General features: G+C 47.4%; 1 protein-coding gene across 1 annotated transcript in view; it reads right to left on the bottom strand.

Moving 5' to 3' along the window:
• Positions 1–20,587, bottom strand: part of GGA2 (golgi associated, gamma adaptin ear containing, ARF binding protein 2) — a 33,310-nt gene that overhangs the window by 11,509 nt on the left and 1,214 nt on the right. Inside the window, exons 2-10 of the mRNA XM_032605335.1 lie at positions 12,295–12,379; positions 11,412–11,487; positions 10,180–10,278; positions 7,382–7,505; positions 6,045–6,148; positions 4,492–4,572; positions 3,868–4,005; positions 2,696–2,777; positions 98–223 (exon numbers count right to left, since the gene is read on the bottom strand). Coding sequence (XP_032461226.1) covers positions 98–223; positions 2,696–2,777; positions 3,868–4,005; positions 4,492–4,572; positions 6,045–6,148; positions 7,382–7,505; positions 10,180–10,278; positions 11,412–11,487; positions 12,295–12,379 — 915 coding nt within the window. The remainder of the gene's footprint in view (positions 1–97; positions 224–2,695; positions 2,778–3,867; positions 4,006–4,491; positions 4,573–6,044; positions 6,149–7,381; positions 7,506–10,179; positions 10,279–11,411; positions 11,488–12,294; positions 12,380–20,587) is intronic.

Raw genomic sequence — 20,587 nt, forward strand, 5'->3', positions numbered from 1 at the left:
TTCTATACCATAACTCAGAGTGTTCAGGGATCCATTTCTTTCCCGGTGTTTGCAGGCTGCCCCACGGCAGAGGGTGGGAGAGGCTCTCTGCACATACCTCTGGAGACAGGTATGTCTCCCAAAGAGCTGACCACTGTGTTCCCAAAGGTGACACGGCCCTCCATCACCTGTTTGTACAGCAGAACTCCCTGGGTGAGGAGGTCATTTGCCTGGAGAACCTCCGCTGAAGAATGAGAGAAAAATCAGAATCCCCTGGTTTAGCTACCAACAATCTCAGTCTTTTTTAAGCCACGCCACAAAGCAGCTGTCACACGGCTCTACCAGGTTCAGTATATCCATGCCTCCTGCCCCCAGATCACAAGATCAGTCCCCTGGCACACCCAGTCACTCAACCCCTGAACCTCAACACTTTCTTCGCAGGATGTAGGAGGAACCAAATTTTTTCACTTTCTTTGTCTGTACTGTCCAATATGATGGCCAACACTTGAAATATGGGTCTTTCAAGTGAGGAACTAAAACTTTAATTTTAATTCAAAACTTAAAGCTATTTTGTCAATGTGGATGCAAATATTAAAAAAAATTTTTGGTACTTTATTCAGTTATTGGGAAGCGTGTAGGAAACAAGTTGGTACACGAATCTACTTTTTCACCTGTAAATTTTATAAAATCTAAGTACAGATCAAGTATTCCTGATGAAAATCTGACATCCAAATTGAAACATCCTGTAAGTATAAAATACGCAGTCGATTTCAAAAATGTCAAGAGTATCTCATGATCTGGTTTACCTGCAAGAAAGCCTCTCCTAGAAGACAGACAGAACAGCAACAGGGCCAGGGGCTATGCATAACACTGCAGGCCATGGTACTAGGAAAACACTGCAAGAGCGACCAACTATTCATTTCCTGTCAATTTTTAAACTGGATGGAAGTTGTGAACTAACATGAGGTTGAATTCACCTGGCAGAGTGTTTTATTTGGCATGTGCAAGGTGATTAAAATTTAAATTTTGTGACCTCTGACTTCATTGCAACCGGAGGAAATAACGGGTTTAGACAATAATTACATCACAAAAAACCCAGAAAACCAGATACCATGGGCCTCTTCACATCACCTGCGAAGCATTCTTGCTCCCCAGCACACGCCCTGCCATTTGAACCTGAATCTGAACAAGCCTCCTGATCCAATTTATAAGAAAGCAGGAATTTCAGAAATCTCAGGAACAGAGAAACATTAAATACCATGGGAGATGCCATCGGAAAACTGAGACCAAGAGAAACTCTGCAAGTCAAAGGACGTGTTTTTCATGCATGAAGTAAAAAAGAACAGGGGCTACCCATTAAAAGGGACTTAAATATCAACCAATTACAAAGCGTGGTTTTTCTTTTTGATACTGATTTACAACAAACTTTAAAAAAAGAAAGAGGGTCAACAAGGAATGATTAGAGGGAAAAATGCCCAGGAAAATCTGAACACTGACTGGTTACTTTGAAATGTTTGGAATTTGCTTAAAAATAGAATTGGGAGGACTTCCCCAGTGGCCCAGAGGTTAAGACTCTGCGCTTCCACTACAGGGGGCACGGGTTTGATCCCTGGTCGGGGAACTAAGATCCTATAAAAATAAGTAAGTAAAGTAAATAAATAAATTTAAGAAAGTAAATGCATAGACAGTCATCGAACAGACATCTAATAAGGTGCCAGATCTTATTAAAATAAAAAAAAAATAGAATTGGGGATGTAGGGGGGAAGATGGAGGGAGAAAGCAATACAGATAAAACAAGATCAAAAGACTGGTCATCAGTTGGTAATTATTAACAAAAGGTGAAGAGTACATGGGGATAGAATAAATCCCTTTTGTGTGTTTTGAGATTTTCCATAAAATAAAATAGTTTTAAATGTTTCAATACCTGTGTACAGGATTACAGTTCTCCCCTGTGCCTTCCACTTGGTATCCCCACTTAGACTCCCCTCCCAGCCCCTGAAGGCACCTTGGGTGTGAAACCTTCCAAGGAGTCCCTTGCAGCTGTTTCTCAGACCTCTGAGAATGTTCAGCCTTTCTTCAAGCCTTCAATTGTAGCCACTCTTTCTTCTATCCCCTTCACACCCAATCTACATGGTAAATTTCCACCCTTTTCTATGCTTTCAGACTTGCGGCTCATTTCTTGCTCAAACATAGTAGATTCCTCTGGAAATCAGAAGAATCAACTCAGGCCACACCCTCCCCAAGCCCAACTACCATAACACCTAGGGGCTACTGTCTTGTTTCTGCGTCAGCAGTAAGGCAGGAAGCCCCAAGTCTGTCCAGCACTCTTGGGTGCTGTCTATGCCTAAAGAATAAGACTGTACCAAGGGACTTCCCTGGTGGTGCAGTGGTTAAGAATCTGCCTGCGAATGCAGGGGACACAGGTTCAATCCCTGGTCCAGGAAGATCCCACATGCTGCGGAGCAACTAAGCCTGTGCGCCACAGCTATTGAGCCTGTGCTCTAGAGCCCGCGAGCCACAACTACTGAAGCCCGCACGCCTAGAGCCTGTGCTCCACAACAAGAGAAGCCACCGCAATGAGAAGCCTGAGCAACACAACAAAGAGTAGCCCCTACTCGCCCCAACCGGAGAAAGCCCGCACACAACAACAAAGACCCAACACAGCCAAAAATAAATATATATATATTTTTTTAATTAAAGAAAAAAAACATCATACCGAGCGCATCGTCATCATCGGTGGTATCGCTTGCCAGCCGGAACAGGGTGGGCCGCAGCTTTTCACACCTCTCATACACGACCTATAAAACAGAGCTTGTTATATAAATTCTCAGTAAGTGTGTTATAAAAAAAGAAAGATCCCAAGATGTGTAAATGTGAAGAAATGGGAAATCTTTACACTGCTTTCAGAAATACGAAATGACACAAACACTCTGGAAAATGGTTTGGCAGTTTGTTAAAGAGTTAACTGTACATGTAGCATATGACCTAGCAATCCCACGTCGAGGCATTTACCCAAGAGAAAGGGAAGTGTATGCTCACGCAAAACCCTGTATACAACTGTTTACAGCAGGTTAATTCATCATCACCCAGAGCTGGAAACAACCCAAATATCCATCAACAGATGAACGGATATACATATTGTGGTATACGCATACAACGGAGTACCACTCAGCAGTAAAAAGGAATACACTACTGGGACCTCCCTGGCGGTCCAGTGGTTAAGACTCTGCGCTCCCCAGCATAGCACAGGAAGATCAGCTCCGTGCTTTGTGACCACCTAGAGGGGTGGGATAGGGAGCGTGGGAGAGAGACGCAAGAGGGAGGGGATATGGGGATATATGTGTACATATAACTGACTCCCTTTGTTATGTAGCAGAAACTAACACACCATTGTAAAGCAATTATACTCCGATAAAAATGTTAAAAATGATAATAATGAACACTGCTTTGAAATAAAAAAAAAAAAAAAGACTCCACGCTCCGAAAGCAGGGGCCATGGGTTTGATCCCCGGTCAGGGAACTGAGACCCCACATGCCAAGCGGTGCAGCCAAAAAAAAAAAAAAAAAAAAAAAAAAAAGAATGGATCTCGGGTCTCAAATAATAACGCCAAGGGGGAGAAGAGAAGCCAGACCAAAAAACAAGTGTAATACTGTATCATTCCATTTATATAAGAGTCTAGGAAAAATATACTAATCAGAACAGAAAACAAATCAGCGGTTGCCTGGGGATGGGGAGAGATGCAGGAACAGAAGGGAAGGGAATGAGGAAGTTGGGGGCGGGTGAGGGACATAAATTTTGATTGTATGATGACTTCTTGAAATATATGTGTATTCCTAGTATGTCAGTGATACTCAGTGCGATCTGAAATTTAGTTTTAAAAAGAGTACCTGCAAGGCTGCCTGGTCTGGCGGGGCCTGCCCTGGCCTGCGGTACATGCTCAGCATTTCCTGCAGCACCTTCACGTGGCTCCGTACCTCCTCCACAGCACTGACTCTCTTAGACACCTTTTCTGATTTTTCTTGTTCCTTTTGGGAGAAAGAGGATGAAGTGAGGGAGTAGAAGCTCTGAAGAAAGCCTGAACAAGCACGGAGCGAATGGAGTGTTCACTCAGCGGGTAGAGAAGATGCTCAAGGCCCGGAATTCCTGGGACAGACAATTCAGTTTGGGGAGCTGGGACTACTCCTTTGTACCACCAGCCTTAATCCCTCTGGAAAATTCCCAAACCTGGATTCTATCCACACCAATACCGGTCGCTGGGACGGAAACTGGTGTCTGTGAAACGCTTTGTGAGTTCCTAGACAGAAGTACTAGAGAAACACACAGCAGTTTCTGCTTCCAGTCACCACCTCGCTGCCCTTCAGGGAGCCCACAGCTGTTCCCCGGTTCAGGGCTAGGCGGCCATCCCTTCTCCCAGACGACTGTGTACCCACACCCTCAAGCACACACACACATATACACTGTCCAGCCCCTGTCAAGCGCTGCTTCTGCAGAACCCCCTGGAAAATGCCCACCTCCTTGACCAAATTCTTGATCAGCCGGTTTGCAGCCTGAAGATCCTCAGGATGGTTGCTCTTCAGAAGCCTTGTCAGAAGCTGAAGAAGGAACAAGACTAGGTGAAACCAATTCCCTCTGTGTCAAACGGCCCAGACTGATAGCACCAGCAACAGCAGAATCAGCACTCATAAGAGCTCGCACATTTTATACGCATTTACCTTACCAAATCCTCACAACGACACAGTAACCTAAGGATTAGGACCATCCCCACAGACCACTGGTTTTTCCATGGGGTAGGGCGGTGGATGTCCCCAGGGAACCTCCGGCAAAGTCCGCAGACATTTTCGGTTGTCACAACTGGGGGTACTCCTGGCATCTAGCGGGTAGAGGGATACTGTACACACTCTATCCTACAGTGCCTAACGACCTCCAACAAGAAAGCTAACTGGCCCAAAATGTCAACAGTGCCAAGGCTGTCTTGGACCACATACTATGATGTGACAGACCTTGGCGATCTTGTCCACCTTATTCCCAATAGGTATAGGAGTCATTCACTCTTTGTTGGATGGGTGGCAGGACAGGTGGAGATACTGAGTGCCAGGGAGTCTAAGCAGCTGACACAAGACCATCTTTCTCAGAAGTCCATGCCACACCTCCTCCCCTGCTCCTCCCACCCTCTGCAATGGTGAAGCACCCGTAGGAGAGGAGCCAGAGGGAAAGCCACCCAGAACCCAGCACAGCCCTGCTCATTCTGCCCACAGCGAGCACTAGATCCAAGGGAAGAGTACAGCTGACAGTTGCAGTTGGAAGGCAGAGGGTACCAGAAGATACCCATCCTCGGACTGGAGTCTTCCTGGTTCTACACTCACCAGACCTTGTGAGGGACCAAGAACGCTAATGACCAAAAGCACTGCCACCTTTAGGGGCACCCTGGAGTTATCCCTGGGTCTTGGCCTAGGTTTGGACCACCTTGCTTTTCCCTTCCCTCTCCTTACTGATGTCCGAGGAGCAACAATTCTGGGAGACAAAAATGGAAGGAAAATGGGTGAGATCATGCTTACTGACACTAAAAAGATCTGAGCCAACATACAACCGATTCTTTACTGCCCACTCTCCTCCCCCGACACCACACTCTGGATATGACCGACCACCCACATTACCTACTAGGGTTATCCTTTCATACCTTCTTTCCCTCAGGAACACTGAACAGATAAAGTGAAAGATATAAAGAACAGGACACTTATTATTTGGCCTATCCACAAAGAAAACATCCAGACCTTCAGCTACCTCTCTCTGCTCCACAGGGAACTCAAAACCCACCTCCCCACACTCTCCCACACTTTGGTTTGGGGTCGGGGACATTGCAGGAGAGTCCCTAAAAGAAGGGATCTGTGGAGGTGGGATGAATTGGGAGATTGGGATTGAGATATATACACTAATATGTATAAAATGGACAACAAATAAGAACCTGCTGTGTAAAAAGGTAAATAAAATAAAATTCAAAAAACAAAAAAGAAGGGGTCTGGTCAGACTCCAGGTAGGACACCAAGGTCAGGGAGAAGCTCCTTACCTTTGACTTTTCTTCATCGGCATCAAAGATGGAGCTCTTGGGCCAGGGAGAAGGTGGGGGCAAGATTTTATCCACTGGTAGTTTAGGGTCTTGCTTTATGATTCCTAAAACATGCAACTCATGAATATACAGATATGGGTACCCGTTGACTTCAGCAGGATCCAGTATAAAGCCCAGAAACTCCTGGTTCCTGATGTCCCACCAGGAAAACACTGTCAACGACCTTACAGAGATACACCCAGGGTATGATCAAGGCTCTGCATCCTCCCATGAAAGAATCCATGGAACCAGTACAAAGTTGGGGAGGTCAGAGCCAACTAAATCAGAGCAGAACCGGACTGTAATGCCAGTGGTCAACGGGCCTTACACTATACAAATACTGATCATTTAATGCAGGTATACAACCTCCCAGAGCCCAGAAATTAGTGTAGAATCCCTAATACTCCTAAAAATGTTAAGTGAGTGCGTGCGACAGGGAGAAAAATAAGTCCATGCTGAATCCAGGCTCCTCCCACAGAGTCCAAGAGAAAAGGAACATGGACTCCCAGCTTCTACACAGGACACACTCTGGGGCTCACAACACAAGAGGAATAGGCTCATTCTCCAAAGGCCTCACAAAAAGAGAATGGGAGAAGCCTGATGGCCCACTGAAATCCTTCTCTCCCAACAGAAAAGCCTCACACTGCTGGGGAAAGGACACCAAACCTGTTGTCCTTAGAACAGGTTTGCAGTGAAAACCTACTGCAGCTGGAAAAAAAAGAAAAGCCTGTGTCCCTGGGAGAGGGGCAGCAATGTGTCCTGGCCCAGACCCGAGTCGGGATGCAACAGGATCACAAACAGGTCCCACCAAGACCAGGGACACATGCCTGCCTGAGACTGAGGCTTACTCACAGCAGAACCAGCACCACCACCACCAGGCTACGGGCACTGAGGAACAAGTAGTAAGGGTCTACTGTCAGGAAAGGCGATGGAATAAGACCCCCTCTGAGGTGTAGAGCAACAGGAAGACCCAAAGCTGAGAGCAGAGCAGATACTGAGAGAAACGCTCTAGCAAGTCAGCCTCCACCCTCAACACAAGCTAGCACTAGAGGAATCTGGAACCTGGCATAGTGAGGGTAACTACAGCAACAACCGTCTCAAACCTAGCTCAACTCCCGTCAACCGGAAGGAACGATCTGCCCATTTCCAGGGATCAAAATTACTGCGTCAGCCTCTATTGTTGTATCTACTGGACACAAGATCTCCAGCTTTCACCCCAAACTGACAAAGCGTACAAAAAAGCAAGAAGGAACAACTACTGTGAAAAGGGAATGCAACATAAGTAATGGTAGTGAGACCTTGTTTCTTCAGCATCTGGTAAGCATCTCGGATCTTGATGTCTTCTGGAAACCACACTGTCCAACTGAAGAGTATTTCAATGACTCTTCCTTTAACTTTTTCTGTGGTCCAGGAGCCTAGGTACTGAAAAAGGAAAGGGAATTACAGAGCCGGAAGGGACTTGGTGAGACAGGAGGGGGCGGCAAGACGTAACCTTTAGAGAATGACACAGCTGTTGAGAATACGACATAAACTGGTTAGAACCAATTAGGCCCAAGATGGTGTAAGATTTGACTTCCAGTAGACCTTGAACTTCAGTATACGCTCATTGTAATACATTAGCTAAACGACACACCCACAGGTGCCATGACCGTTCAGAGGCTGACCATAAAAGGCCAGAAAGTGAGCGGTGGCCCAATTCCTGGAAATCTCTGCCCCTTCCCCAAAATAGCTGGAATAATCCTCCCACTCGTTAGCCTATGAAATCACCCAACCCATAAAAACTAACCACCCCATATTTCAGGACTGCTCTCACCTTTTGAGACATTCTACCTTTGGAATGTATATCTCTCTAAATAAATCTGTTTTCCCACTTAATTCTCAGGGCAGAGCCACCTTGCCTGCGCACTTGTATCCCTCACAGGCGTCCTATATTAATAAATCTACTTCTTGCCTATCACGTTGCCTCTTGCTGAACTCCTTCTGTGCAGAGACATAATGAACCTGAGCTTCAGTAAGTCCTGACACCAGGTGATTGATTTTAATTAAAAGACACGGGGTTTGGGACTTTCCTGGTGGCGCAGTGGTTAAGAATCCGCCTGCCAATGCAGGGAACACGGGTTCGAGCCCTGGTCCAGGAAGAACCCACATGCCGTGGAGCAACTAATCCCATGCGCCACAACTACTGAGCCTGTGCTCGGGAGCCTGCAAGCCACAATTACTGAGCCCGCATGCCACAACTACTGGAGCCCGCACACCTAGTGCCTGTGCTCTACAACAGGAGAAGCCACCGCAATGAGAAGGCCATGCACCACAACCAAGAGTAGCCCCCGCTCTCCACAACTAGAAAAAGCTGGCGCACAACAACGAAGACCCAATGCAGCTGAAAATAAACTAATTAATTAATAATAATGATAAAAAAAAAAAAAAAGACAGTGGGTTTGAGTCCCAGCCCGTGGGTTCAAGTCCCAGTCTGAGCTTTGGCTGGGTTCAAATCCCATCCTAGTTGTGCAGTTTCATTAGTAGACTGCCCAGCCCACACTATCACTAAAGAGATGGCTGCTGAGACCCAGGGAAGTGAGCTGCCCAAGGCTGGTAGAGTTGAGGCACAGCTAGAAGACGAATTATCTGGCACCCGTTTCCAGGGCTCTTTCTGGGTTTCAAAGAATCAACCCATAAAGCCACTAAAATTAAATCCTACCATATATTGGCCTAGGTTAGAGCCACTGGGGACACTCATTATTTGACTGTGGCAAGTCTGGAATGAAAATAAGGTAAAGTGAAAGGAATTGCTGAAACTCAAATGTTTTGATTCTTTATAAAAGATCCTCTTAAAATTAAAGGATTATGGAAATAAAATATATATATACATATATACATACATACATATATATATACATATATGTATATATATATATACATTTGACCCTTGTCCTCAGTTCCTCCTGGCACAGAATTTCAAAGACCCTAGGAATTTCCTAAGTGACAGGAACGTCTTTTTTTATTTACAGTGAGCCCCCACGGACCATACCTGAGTTTCTGCTAAACACTCCTGGTGGGCACTTAGTTTCAAGGGAGGGATTGACCATGTGATTAGAGGGTTGGAACTTTCAGCCCTATCCTGACCTCCCCAAGAGGAGAGGGAGGCTGGAGACTGAGTTCAATAACATGGCCAGTGATTAAATCAATCATGCCCACATAATTCCAGATAAAAACTCCAAAACAACCAGGTCCACAGAGCCTTCTGGTTGAACACATGGATGTGCTGGGAGGGTGGTATGCTCAGGTTCCACGGGAGAGGGCATAGAAGCTCTGCTCCCCCTTCACCCCCAAGACCTTGGCCTATGTATCTCTTGCATTTACATCCTTTATAGTAAAAGAATATTAGTAAGTATAGTGCTTTCCTGTGTTCTGTGAATCTTTCTAGTGAATTATGGAACCTAGCAGAGGGGGTCAGAGGAAGCTCTGAACTTGCAGTTGGTCGGGCAGAAGTGCAAGTAGCTTGGCCATCCCCGAGACTTACGACTGGTGTCTGAAGTAGGTGTAATCTAGGTAGGACTGAGCTCTTAACCTGTACGGTCTGTCCTAACTTTGAGTACTTATTTTCAGAAACGAATTAAATCACAGGACACCAAGTTGGTATCAGAATTGCTGGGAAGCAGCAAAGGAATGTTCCACCAATGTTAGTTACCCGATAATGGTGTCGCTAAGACAGGTACCAGGAGGAAAGCTACAGAAGACAAGGAAAGAAGGAAACTTAAAGCTACACCCAACATGTCTTGCTATCTCTACCAGGAAACCTGTGCCCACCAGCTAGGCCCCTCTGTGCTTGCCCCTCTAGACCACCTGTCTACAAGGCCATTTTTAAAGGGAGAATTTGAAAATGCTAACCATCAAAGGGCGGGGATCAGCTGATGACCATGACCATCATCCTACACCTTGGAGAGGAAAGCTTTCACCTCTCAGCTCTCACAAACCTGGGACAGCCTGGCAGGTTCTATCCATGAGCAGGTCTGCTTCTGGACCAAGAAGGGTGACAGGAGTTTGAAACCCGGGGGGCATGCAGAACAGTGAGCAAAGCCAAGCCCAGGGTACTCACCTTTGGGGACAACACTTTGATGAGCTCGTTCAGGAAGCGGAACTTGGCCACCTCATTGTGGAACTTCTCCCCACAGTGGTTCACACACACCTCCAGCACCTGCGCAAACACAGGACCCCCATGAGAAGGGGAAACCATTGGCTCCAGGGCTCATTTCAAACCTGGTAAGTATTTGCTGAAATCATGGCTCAAGACTGAGGACACTAAAGATTGGGAGAAAGGGTGACACTTTTAGATTAAGAAAAAAAAAGAACCTGTTTGCTCTTGTAACTGACAGGTTTGTGCCCAGGAAATAGCTCAGTGGGGTACTCTGAGGTCACCCCACCTTTTTTTTTTTTTTTTTTAATATTTATTTGTTTATTTGGCTGTGCCAGGTCCTAGCTGTGGCACGCGGGATGTTCATTGCCATGTGCTGGATCTTTTTTGTGGCGTGTGGGATCTTTTAGTTGCAGCATGCAGGATCTTCTAGGTGCGGCATGTGGGATCCAGTTCCCCGACCAGGGATCGAACCCCAGCCCCCTACATTGGGAGCATGGAGCCCCAACCGCTGGACCACCAGGGAAGTCCCTCACTCCACCTTTTAAGGAGACCCTTCGGGTAGGTGAAAGCAGTCAGAGAATCACTTCCTTCTTTCTCCTTAGAGGCGGAAATTGGACACGGAATACCCAAGAACTGTTAAACTACGGGTTACCTACTGGCACTTGAGTGACAAATTGGGCCTGTAAATGTCTTCTTTGGTCCACAATCTTGTTTAACATTTCAAAGCAGTCACCAATATTGAAAAATTCAGAGAATTCATATATTTAAAAATCTAGATTCCCAGTTTCTCTTAAACAGAAGTCCTAGCAACACTGGGCCCAAACTCACGCCTGGCAACAGCCAGCAGGTCCTGCACTGTAGCTGCCCTCTTTAGACTGGGCATGGGCTCTCCAGTTCCTTGGTCCCCCCCCAGCAGCTCATTCACTTATGTTACCAATCTGGCCCTGTGGGACTTGACCTTGCCAGCCCGGGTCTAAAAAGGGCAAAAAGAAATAAAGCCTTCCTTTCCTTCTCGCAAAGCGGGCTCAATACTACTCTCCAGAAACAGATCTAGAATGGGGCAATCTGAGCCCAGAACTCCCTCCAACCTGCTTTCCCAAGGCCAGTGAAGGCGAACCTCTCAGAGCCTCTTCCCCACAGAAACGCTAGCCTCAGGACAGGAGAGCTTAGGTTAATGGTCAAGCCGAACTCACCGTTAAGGCATAAAGAGCTTCTTTCTCTTGTGGAGACTGGATCTTGTGGGCTAGTAGCCAAGGTGCATGGGTTGAGCTAAGGGAAAACAAAGACACCTGGACTCTGGGCGGAGAGGAACACACCAGTCTGGCTGAGCACACCCGGTAAAGTCCCCTCTCCTCCAGGAGCTCAGGTCCCAGAGCAGAGGTGGGATGTGACTGCACACGGCCAGGCATGAGCCCCTGAAGGCGGCCGACTCCCACCCACCCTTCTCATAGCTACACTTCCAGGGCACACCATCCTCTCCCCAGTCAACCCACCCCTACAACTTCCAGACCTGTGAGTAACTTGGTCGTGAGCAGCACAGACCTTGTCTGTCACATGACAACTGCTCAGTTAAGACTAGAGCAGAAAATGTGATCAACCTTCTTGCTCGTTTCAAAATGAATATTCAGCAACATGGAGATAAAACATCCGGATGACTGACTCATTTCTTAAGTTCCTATCCAGATACTTTAGAAACCAAATTCAACAAAATCTTACCCCTTTTCCCCCTGCTTTTCCTTAAGAAAGACTGCATTTAAATTACGGAGAACACACTGATCTTTCACATGGCTGCGTACCCTAGCTACATTCTATCCCTAACATTCAGAGACCTCCTCAGGAGCAGTGTTTCTTAACACTATTTAAAATGTATTAAGTAGCTGCCAGTTCCAAACTGACTACTTGTTTTTTAGAAAACCACATGAATTTGCTATTTCTAGAAAAATAATGTACTCAGTAGATCATGGAGGTAGAAAAACACGAAACAACAATCTACGCTACGTGAAACAATCCTGAGAAACAAAGGCATGCACAGTCTGAGGTGCCCCAAAGTCAAGCATGTGTGTGAAGTCACCTTACCCACTGGGATCAGTGTTCACTTGGTCACAGAAATTCTGAATAGCTGACCAATCCTGTTCTGACATGCTTGGGTCTGTGGCTTTATCTGTCAAGGAAATAAAAAATAAAATTAAAGTATAATAAAGAGAAACAAACACCTCTCCACGCCACTAGCCCCCCAAATATGACAACAGCCAAGGACTGTGACATCACCTCTAAGGGATCAGACCCAGTGAGCAGACAGCTGAAAGGGACAGGGGCTTGTACTCATCATCACTGTCAGGCACAGTGTCTGGCCCATGACACGGCCTTAGCGACTGTTTGCTGACTGAATGAACAGCTCAACTGGTTAACAAGCCACTGTCCTGAAAGGGGCTCCATTCCCAGTGCAGGGGATGGCCTATGTGCACCTTCTTCATGCCCGTGTCAGGACTCCCCCACTTTGGCCCTGCAATGAGGACGGGCTTGGGCCAGCATCTGGGCATGGGCCAGAACCTGTAAGCTTCTTAGCCATGTGACAGGAAGACTAGAACATACAATGAAGCCCTGAGCGGCTCCCACCATATCCTCAAAGTAACAGGCCTAAATCTGAGCCTCCTTTTTCTGAAATCTCCTGACCATCCTATGTAAGAAGCTTCTCCACATGTCAGTGGCTTATCCAGTCTGACAAGAGGACCTCCTTGTCTTCACTCCTCAAAATGCTATTTCTCTCTGCTACCATACACATGGCCAAGGAACCCAGATCTAGTCATGCTAGGGTCTCCCCCATTGGAACATTCATATTCGGATGAAATATGAGGACACGGAGCATGAAGAGCACGAGGGCACAGCCAGGAGCAGGAGATACCTGGAGAAAGAGGGATTGTCAGAAGGCCTAATGTTGAGACCATGCTCCACGGAAGGGAGGGGCAATCCTTGACTTCCTGGAATAAGGGGTTGTGTGTATCCTTCCTGGTGCTTGATGGTAGCAGCTTCTTCCTCTCCTCCCACTGCTGCTGCCTAGAATCTGCAGCCAGCAACCCAACAAGGATGCCCATTCCACACGCCCCGCCCGCAGACTGAACCAGGCCACATTCTCACAAAGGAGCTGCTGAAACTGTCTTCGTCCTGCCCTTTCATAACATTTCCCTTACTCCCCACTGTCCAGCCTGTCCTGGCCTACCTGGCTCTCCAGTGAAATACCTTACTGGTCCTGACAGAGAAGCTCTTTCAAGCTCTGCAAATAAGTAATTCTTATGGTCACATCTCTGACACTATTCCTCTTGCCTGAACGTCCACTTCTCTCCTCTCAAAATCCTATCCATTCTTCAAGGCCACTCTGAATTTCCGTCTCCTCCCAAAACCCTCCTCCCACTGCTCCAGCCCCTACTAATTCTCCTCCCTTCTGATCACTTAAGACTACACAGTCATCCAGAGTTTAACTTTTCCAGACAGCAGTCACATTTATTTCACACAGAAGTCATGTGCCCCACAACTCAACAATGAGATTCAGAGGACAGGTACTCAATCCCCCATCTTCCCACCCACCAACTCCATCCTAAGTGAAAAAAGACAACAAAGGAGAGCAAAGGAATTAGATGATCAATTCCCATATGCCCCTCACCTTTTTCTTCCTCAAAGCTCTTTCCCTATGTTCCATCTCTCAAAATGCTGTTCACCTTTCGAGTCCCAATTCAAATGCCACTTCATAAAGACTTTCTTAATCTTTCTATCTCCCACCCCCACAAAACAGAAGCCATCCCTTTCTTCTCAGAAGGCCCACATCTTATCTGCTCTTTCAGGATGGGGATCTCCAGCTCCATCCCTTACTAGTTACATGTCCTTGGGCTCTCTGAGCCTCAGTTTCCTCAACTATAAAATAAGGAAAATAGTACCCTCCTCATGGGATAGCCATGAGATTTTTAATAGACAGTGTCTAAAGTACTCAGTATAGCAGCAAACATTAAGTAATCAATAAAAGACAGCTAATCTTATAATAGTCTCTGCCTTTTACTTTAGTATGTACACATGACTTACTACACTTAAACTTCAAAAGTTTATTCAAAACGAAGGCAGAGGGACTTCCCTGGTGGTCCAGTGGGTAAGACTCCATGCTCCCAATGCAGGGGGCCCGGGTTCAATCCCTGGTGGGGGGACTAGATCCTGCATGCATGCCACAACTAAGAAGTCTGCATGCCGCAACTAAAGATCCCACATGCCGCAATGAAGATCCCGCATGCCGCAACTAAGACACAGCAGAGCCTAAATAAATAAATATTAAAAAAAGTTGGTAGCAACATATTCAGTAAATGTTAAAAAAAAAAAAAAAACGAAGGCAGGGGCTTCCCTGGTGGCGCAGTGGTCTGGGAAGATCCCACATGCTGTGGAGTGGCTGGGCCCGTGAGCCATGGCCGCTGAGCCTGTGCGTCCGGAGCCTGCGCATCTGGAGCCTGTGCTCCGCAACGGGAGAAGCCACAACAGTGAGAGGCCCGTGTACCGCAAAAAAAAAAAACAAAAAAAAAAAACGAAGGCAGAAGCCGTATGTTTCCTATAGTGCTTAGTACAATGTCATACCCATAGGCACAAAATAATTACTCATGAAATAAACTTAAGGCAGTGATTTCCAAAGAGTCTGATTAAGGAGATCTCATTCATCTAAGATAATTCTTTACCCTTTAAGCTTCATTAAGTTTCACTTCACTACAAGGTCAAGCTTGACACCTAAAAGGCATTCAGACCTCAACACTTGACTCTACGCCCCAGTGGCAGAGAAGAGCAGGCAGGACCCCAATTCAACCATGCAGAATCCAGCCCTCTCCCTCCTCCCCTACTGCCAGGTCACCAGTTTTTCCAAAGAAAGGAAGGAAAAAACCTCTATAAGGTTAAATAATGTTCTAAACCCTTAACCAAGGCAAAGCAGCAAAAAGATCTATAAAGTGTAAGTTATTTTATTTGCTATATCTCATATGACAAGGATTCCCTCAAGGTTTTTCGGAGCTCCCAAATAACAGCAATAATAGTAGTAGCTGCCCTCCCATCCCGCTTTGTTTTTGCTGTGGGTCAGACATGATGCTGAGTGTTTTCCAAGCATCCTTTCCTGTAAACCTCAGAACAACTGAAGTTGGCATTATTACCTCACCACTGAAGAAACCTGCCCAGCCACAAAGCTAGAAAATGGCAAAAATTCAATCCCAGGTCTGCCTGATTCCAGGGCCCAAATGTTTCTCAGGGTTAAGTCTTCAGTTCCTTGGCAAAGGCAGGGCCTCTTTTGGGAACTAGCTTCTTTGACTTTCTTACCACTAAGTTATCAGCTCCCTAAGGCCGGAAGAAGGTCTGTCTCATTCACCTTCCCATCTCCAGCACCCAGAAGAGTCATCAGCATGGCTATCTACGAGTGAATGAATGATTCATCTTTTACCATGCAGAGTCTGGCCAGTTGGCTACACATATGGCTGACACCAGGAGATGGCTATTCCAGTTCTGAACTAACTGGATCTCTGAATACCTAATTCCAACCTGCCAAGCTATTTCAGTGGCTTTGAGCAGCTCTAGAGAAAATGACCCCCAGAGGACCAGTAGCTCGGTCTGATCAGCCCAGAGCAACCCTCCACGTCTGTTTGACTCCCAATTTGCCCCAAGGAGTGGCTAGGAGCCAGACAGGACCTGGCCAGGTAAAAACTCTAAAAACCTCTACTCTGGGACTTCCCTGGTGGCACAGTGATTAAGACTCCACGCTCCCAATGCAGGGGGCCCAGGTTCCATCCCTGGTCAGGGAACTAGATCCCACATGTATGCCGCAGCTAAGAAGTCCGCATGCTGCAACAAAGTTCCCGCATGCTACAATGAAGACCCCGCGTGATGCAACTAAGGAGCCCGCGAGCTGCAGCTAAGACCCAGCGCAATCAAATAAAATTAATTAATTAATTTTTTAAAAAAACAAAACCCTGGGCTTCCCTGGTGGCGCAGTGGTTGAGAGTCCGCCTGCCGATGCACGGGACACGGGTTTGCGCCCCGGTCCGGGAAGATCCCACATGCCACAGAGCGGCTAGGCCTGTGAGCCATGGCCGCTGAGCCTGCGCATCCGGAGCCTGTGCTCCACAACGGGAGAGGCCACAACAGTGAGAGGCCCGTGTACCGCAAAAAAAAAAACAAAACCACCCTACTTTGCTTCATCTGACTATCACCGCCCCATCAAGAATGGTTATCACTGGCTTCCCTGGTGGTGCAGTGGTTAAGAATCCGCCTGCCAATGCAGGAGACACAGGCTCGAGCCCTGGTCCAGGAAGATCCCACATGCCGCGAGGCAACTAAGCCCATGCGCCACAACTACTGAAGCCCGCACACCCTAGAGCCCGTGCGCTGCAACAAGAGAAGCTACCGCAATGAGAAGCCTGCACACCGCAACGAAGAGTAGCCCCCGTTCGCTGCAACTGAGAAAGCCCACATGCTGCAACGAAGATCCAATGCAGCCATAAATAAATAAAATAAAAGCATTTATCTCATCACAAATGCCTTTATCATTAAAAAGAATGGCTATCCTGGGCACCAAGGTGGTTTATGCACTCGGGCAGGACAAATATAGGACTACTGCCATATATTTGCTTAATAAAATCAATGTCTGTATGCATTTCAAGTCTGCTACAGCAGGGGTCCCCAACCTCCGGGTGGACCTTACTGGGTCTCAGCCTGTAAGGAACTGGGCCACACAGCAGGAGGTGAGCAGCGGGCTAGAGAGCGAAGCCTCATCTGCCATTCCCCCATCACTGGCATTACCTCCTGAAGCATCCACCCATCCCCAGCCCCCCTTTACCCCCCCGTCCGTGGAAAAACCGTCTTCCACGAAACCAGTCCCTGGTGCCAAAAAGGTTGGGGACCGCTGTGCTACAGGGTGAGAGGTATTAAGAAAACAGCTGAGGGGGACTTCCCTGGTGGTCCAGTGGTTAAGACTCTGCACTTCCACCGCAGGGAAGATCCTGCATGCCATGCAGTTCAGCACGGTGCACTCACCCACCAAAAAAATTTTTTTAAAAAGAAAGATTGAAAAGAAAAGAGAAGAAGAAGGAAAGAAAACAGCTGAGCCCTCCACCTGTGAATGAAATGATTCATCTTTTTTTGGCCATGCTGTGGGCTTGTGGGATCTTAGTTCCCCTACCAGGGATCGAACCCTGGCCACGGCAATGAAAGCACTGAGTCCTAACCCCGGGACCATCAGGGAATTCCCTAAAATGGTTCATCTAACAGTGACTAACTCAAAAGTCAAATCATCTCACATCAGCTGCCACCCAACCACCAGGGTCATGACCCTGGCGCTAGAGCAGCCTGTGCTAGTAAAGGGAGCCCTGAGGCTGTGGGGAGCACTCACTTTGAGAACACTTAGAACGCAGCCCCGTAGCAGTGCTCACTGCATGGGGGAATCCTACATGGGGTACACATCGACCCCTGTATCCAGCAATCATTCAGTTAAGCACACGCCGAAAGCCCAAGCAAGACCCACCACAGGAATGACCTACGCCTGGGCTCCACGACAACCCTTGAGAAGCTGGGAGAGTATAAATAGAGCCACTCCTATCCCCAAAGGAGGCATGAAAGCGAGGCCAGGAGACAGGACTTTTCACCTGGGAGTAGGTCCGAGTGGAAGAAGAGAGAGATTTACTGAGCAGCCTGCCTTACCTTTACTTAAGCTACTGCCTCCTTGGCAGCACTACCAGAGCTAGAGACCAGGAGGCCCCAGGGCTGCTGTTAATAGCACAAGACTCCCAGCAACCCGAAGTGTCCACTAACAAGGAATTGGTTAAACAGAGCATAGCACCCCATGGAATGGGGCACACGAGGCGTTTCATTAACAAGAACGAGGCAGCTCTAAATGCAGTCATGTGGAACAATGCCCAAAATAAACTAAGTGGGGTAAGAAAAGCTGCAAAATGCCCAGAAGCTGCTACTTTTTTTTTTCATTCTTGAGACGTTTATTAAAATAATACATTCAGGGGGAAAAAATCAATACAATTGTATACATCATTACTGAAAACTGTATCCCATCATACAAAAAAGGATTTTATTTTGGGAAATCGATTCCTAATTTATGGCAAGTTTTACTTTCAGAAATAAAACCACAAAACAACACAATCTAATTCAATCTTAAAGGCTGGCATGCTGAGCAAGGAATGTTCTTATTCTTTGTAGGAGCTCCTTCTTTACACCGTCAGGTACCAGGGCTCTGCCTTTCGGTGTGACTTCAGCTACCAAGTCATCAACAGTAACATGTTCTAGTCCTTTTTCTTTTTTTTCTTTTTTTTTTTTTTTTTCAGTACGCAGGCCTCTCACCATTGTGGCCTCCCCCGCTCACGGGCCCAGCCGCTCCGTGGCATGTGGGATCCTCCCAGACCGGGGCACGAACCCATGTCCCCTGCATCGGCAGGCAGACTCTCAACCACTGTGCCACCAGGGAAGCCCTAGTCCTTATTCCTTAATTACCTCTTTACACTGTGCCTTCAACTGATCCTTCCAGCCACATTCAATTACTTTGGCTCTCAGCAACTCTTTGAGGCGTTCTCTTTCTCCAGTTTCTATCAACTTTTGGTTAATGGCTGCTCTCATCTGCGCATCTTTGCTCATCTTGCTAACCACACTCTTCAGCTGCCTGGACCTAGACCCTCAGTAGCTTGGGCACCAAAGCACACAGAAAGCTAGCACACCTGCTACTTGTATTTTTAAAGCATGAACTTCTGCTGAAACAGCTTCCTAGGTCTGACGTTTTTCTTTTCTTTTTTGGTAACACAACATGAGTTAGTCTCTGCCACTCCCAACTAGGAAGACTAATGATAATAATAGCCAACACTGTGTGCCAGGCAGTATCCTGAGCGCTTCACATGTACTCACTCCTCTTAAGCCCCTAGACAGACATGGTATTACATTCCGATCTTAGAGGCACAGCTGCCTTGCCTGCTGAGGTAAGACCTGTCAGTGAGCTGAGCTCGGCGGTCCCCAGAGTGACTTCCTTCTCCATCCAGTCCAGACTCACAGTGCTTTCCTTCAACGACACTCCTGTCCTTGCCCCACCACCAGCCCTTCTACCCCTTGTCCTCCCACATACCACCTCCACTGCGCCCCAGCCCCCCAGAAGTCTGGTTTACACAGTTCACTTTCTCTGCCCTATGGAGGGGCGGGGGCGGGGAGGTGCAAGTCGCACAACCACGAAGACTACAAGATACATTTCTGAAGTCCACTCCACACTCCAGAGCCCGAACTCAGAGGATCTCAGGCGGGGAGGGGAGAGGTGAGTCTGCCTTCTCTGCCAGGGCACATCTGGTAACGTCTGGAGGCATTTTTGGTTGTCAAGACTGGGGAGTGGGTGTGTGCTATTGGTACAGGTTCTAGCCCTACCTGAACAACTGGAAGATCTCACAACTCTGGGACCACACTGGCTGGCCTAAAACAGCTGGAGCTTCAGGACCTCCTCCTTGAGCAGCCACGGTTCCCTTTTTCTCCCCGACCTGTGTCGGCCGCTAGCTGGCCTCTAACTCGGCCCACTTGATTTTGCAACTCCACTGCCTCCTAGTCAACCACCTTCTGTCCCCACCATTTAGCACTAAGGTATTTCAGTAACCTTTTAGTCGCCAAATTCGAAGTTCCCCCTCCTCCTTCCTCCTCCTACTCTATCTCTCAGCAGCAAAACCACCTACCAACTGCATCCACCTGCAGCTCCCCAACGCCCAAGCTTCCCCCTCCACGCCCAGCCTGTAGCCTCCGCCTTCTGTCTCCAGGCTGCTTTTCCCACCTGCTTCTTCCATGTTGAGATTCTCCACGCTCCATCTGCAAACCTCTACTCTTCCTAACGGGCACAGCCTCCCTGGACAAGCTCACTGCCAATGAACTGAAGGTCCCAAGTTGACCTCCAGCTCTTTTACCCTCTCTGGAGCCAACCAACTGCCCAGAAAGGTTCTCTTTGTGCCACAAGCACCTCAAACTCCACAAGTCAACAAGTGAGACATCTGTAACCAACCAGTTACCTGAGCCTGAAACCTGGGATCCATCCTAAATGCCTCCTGGTCTCTTGCCTCTATTCTAATGCATCAAGCCTGCTGATTGTACTAGCTAATTATTTCTACTCTCCATCCCAATACCTTTGTCCTATTTCACCCCCGACACACTACCAGAAGAGCTTTTCATCTCTCTCTGCCTGAACTCCCCAATCCCTAACCAATTCGTCTCTTCTCACGGCTGCAGGTGATGCTTTTAACAAGTGTACTTGATCAGAGTCCCAGGCTGAAAAGGCCAACATCCTCTCCCCTACTGCATCAGGGATAAACTGAACTCCTTTCTGCAACATACAAGACCC

This window comes from Phocoena sinus, chromosome 15, assembly GCF_008692025.1.
Source record: "Phocoena sinus isolate mPhoSin1 chromosome 15, mPhoSin1.pri, whole genome shotgun sequence".
In the NCBI taxonomy this organism is placed as follows: domain Eukaryota; kingdom Metazoa; phylum Chordata; class Mammalia; order Artiodactyla; family Phocoenidae; genus Phocoena; species Phocoena sinus.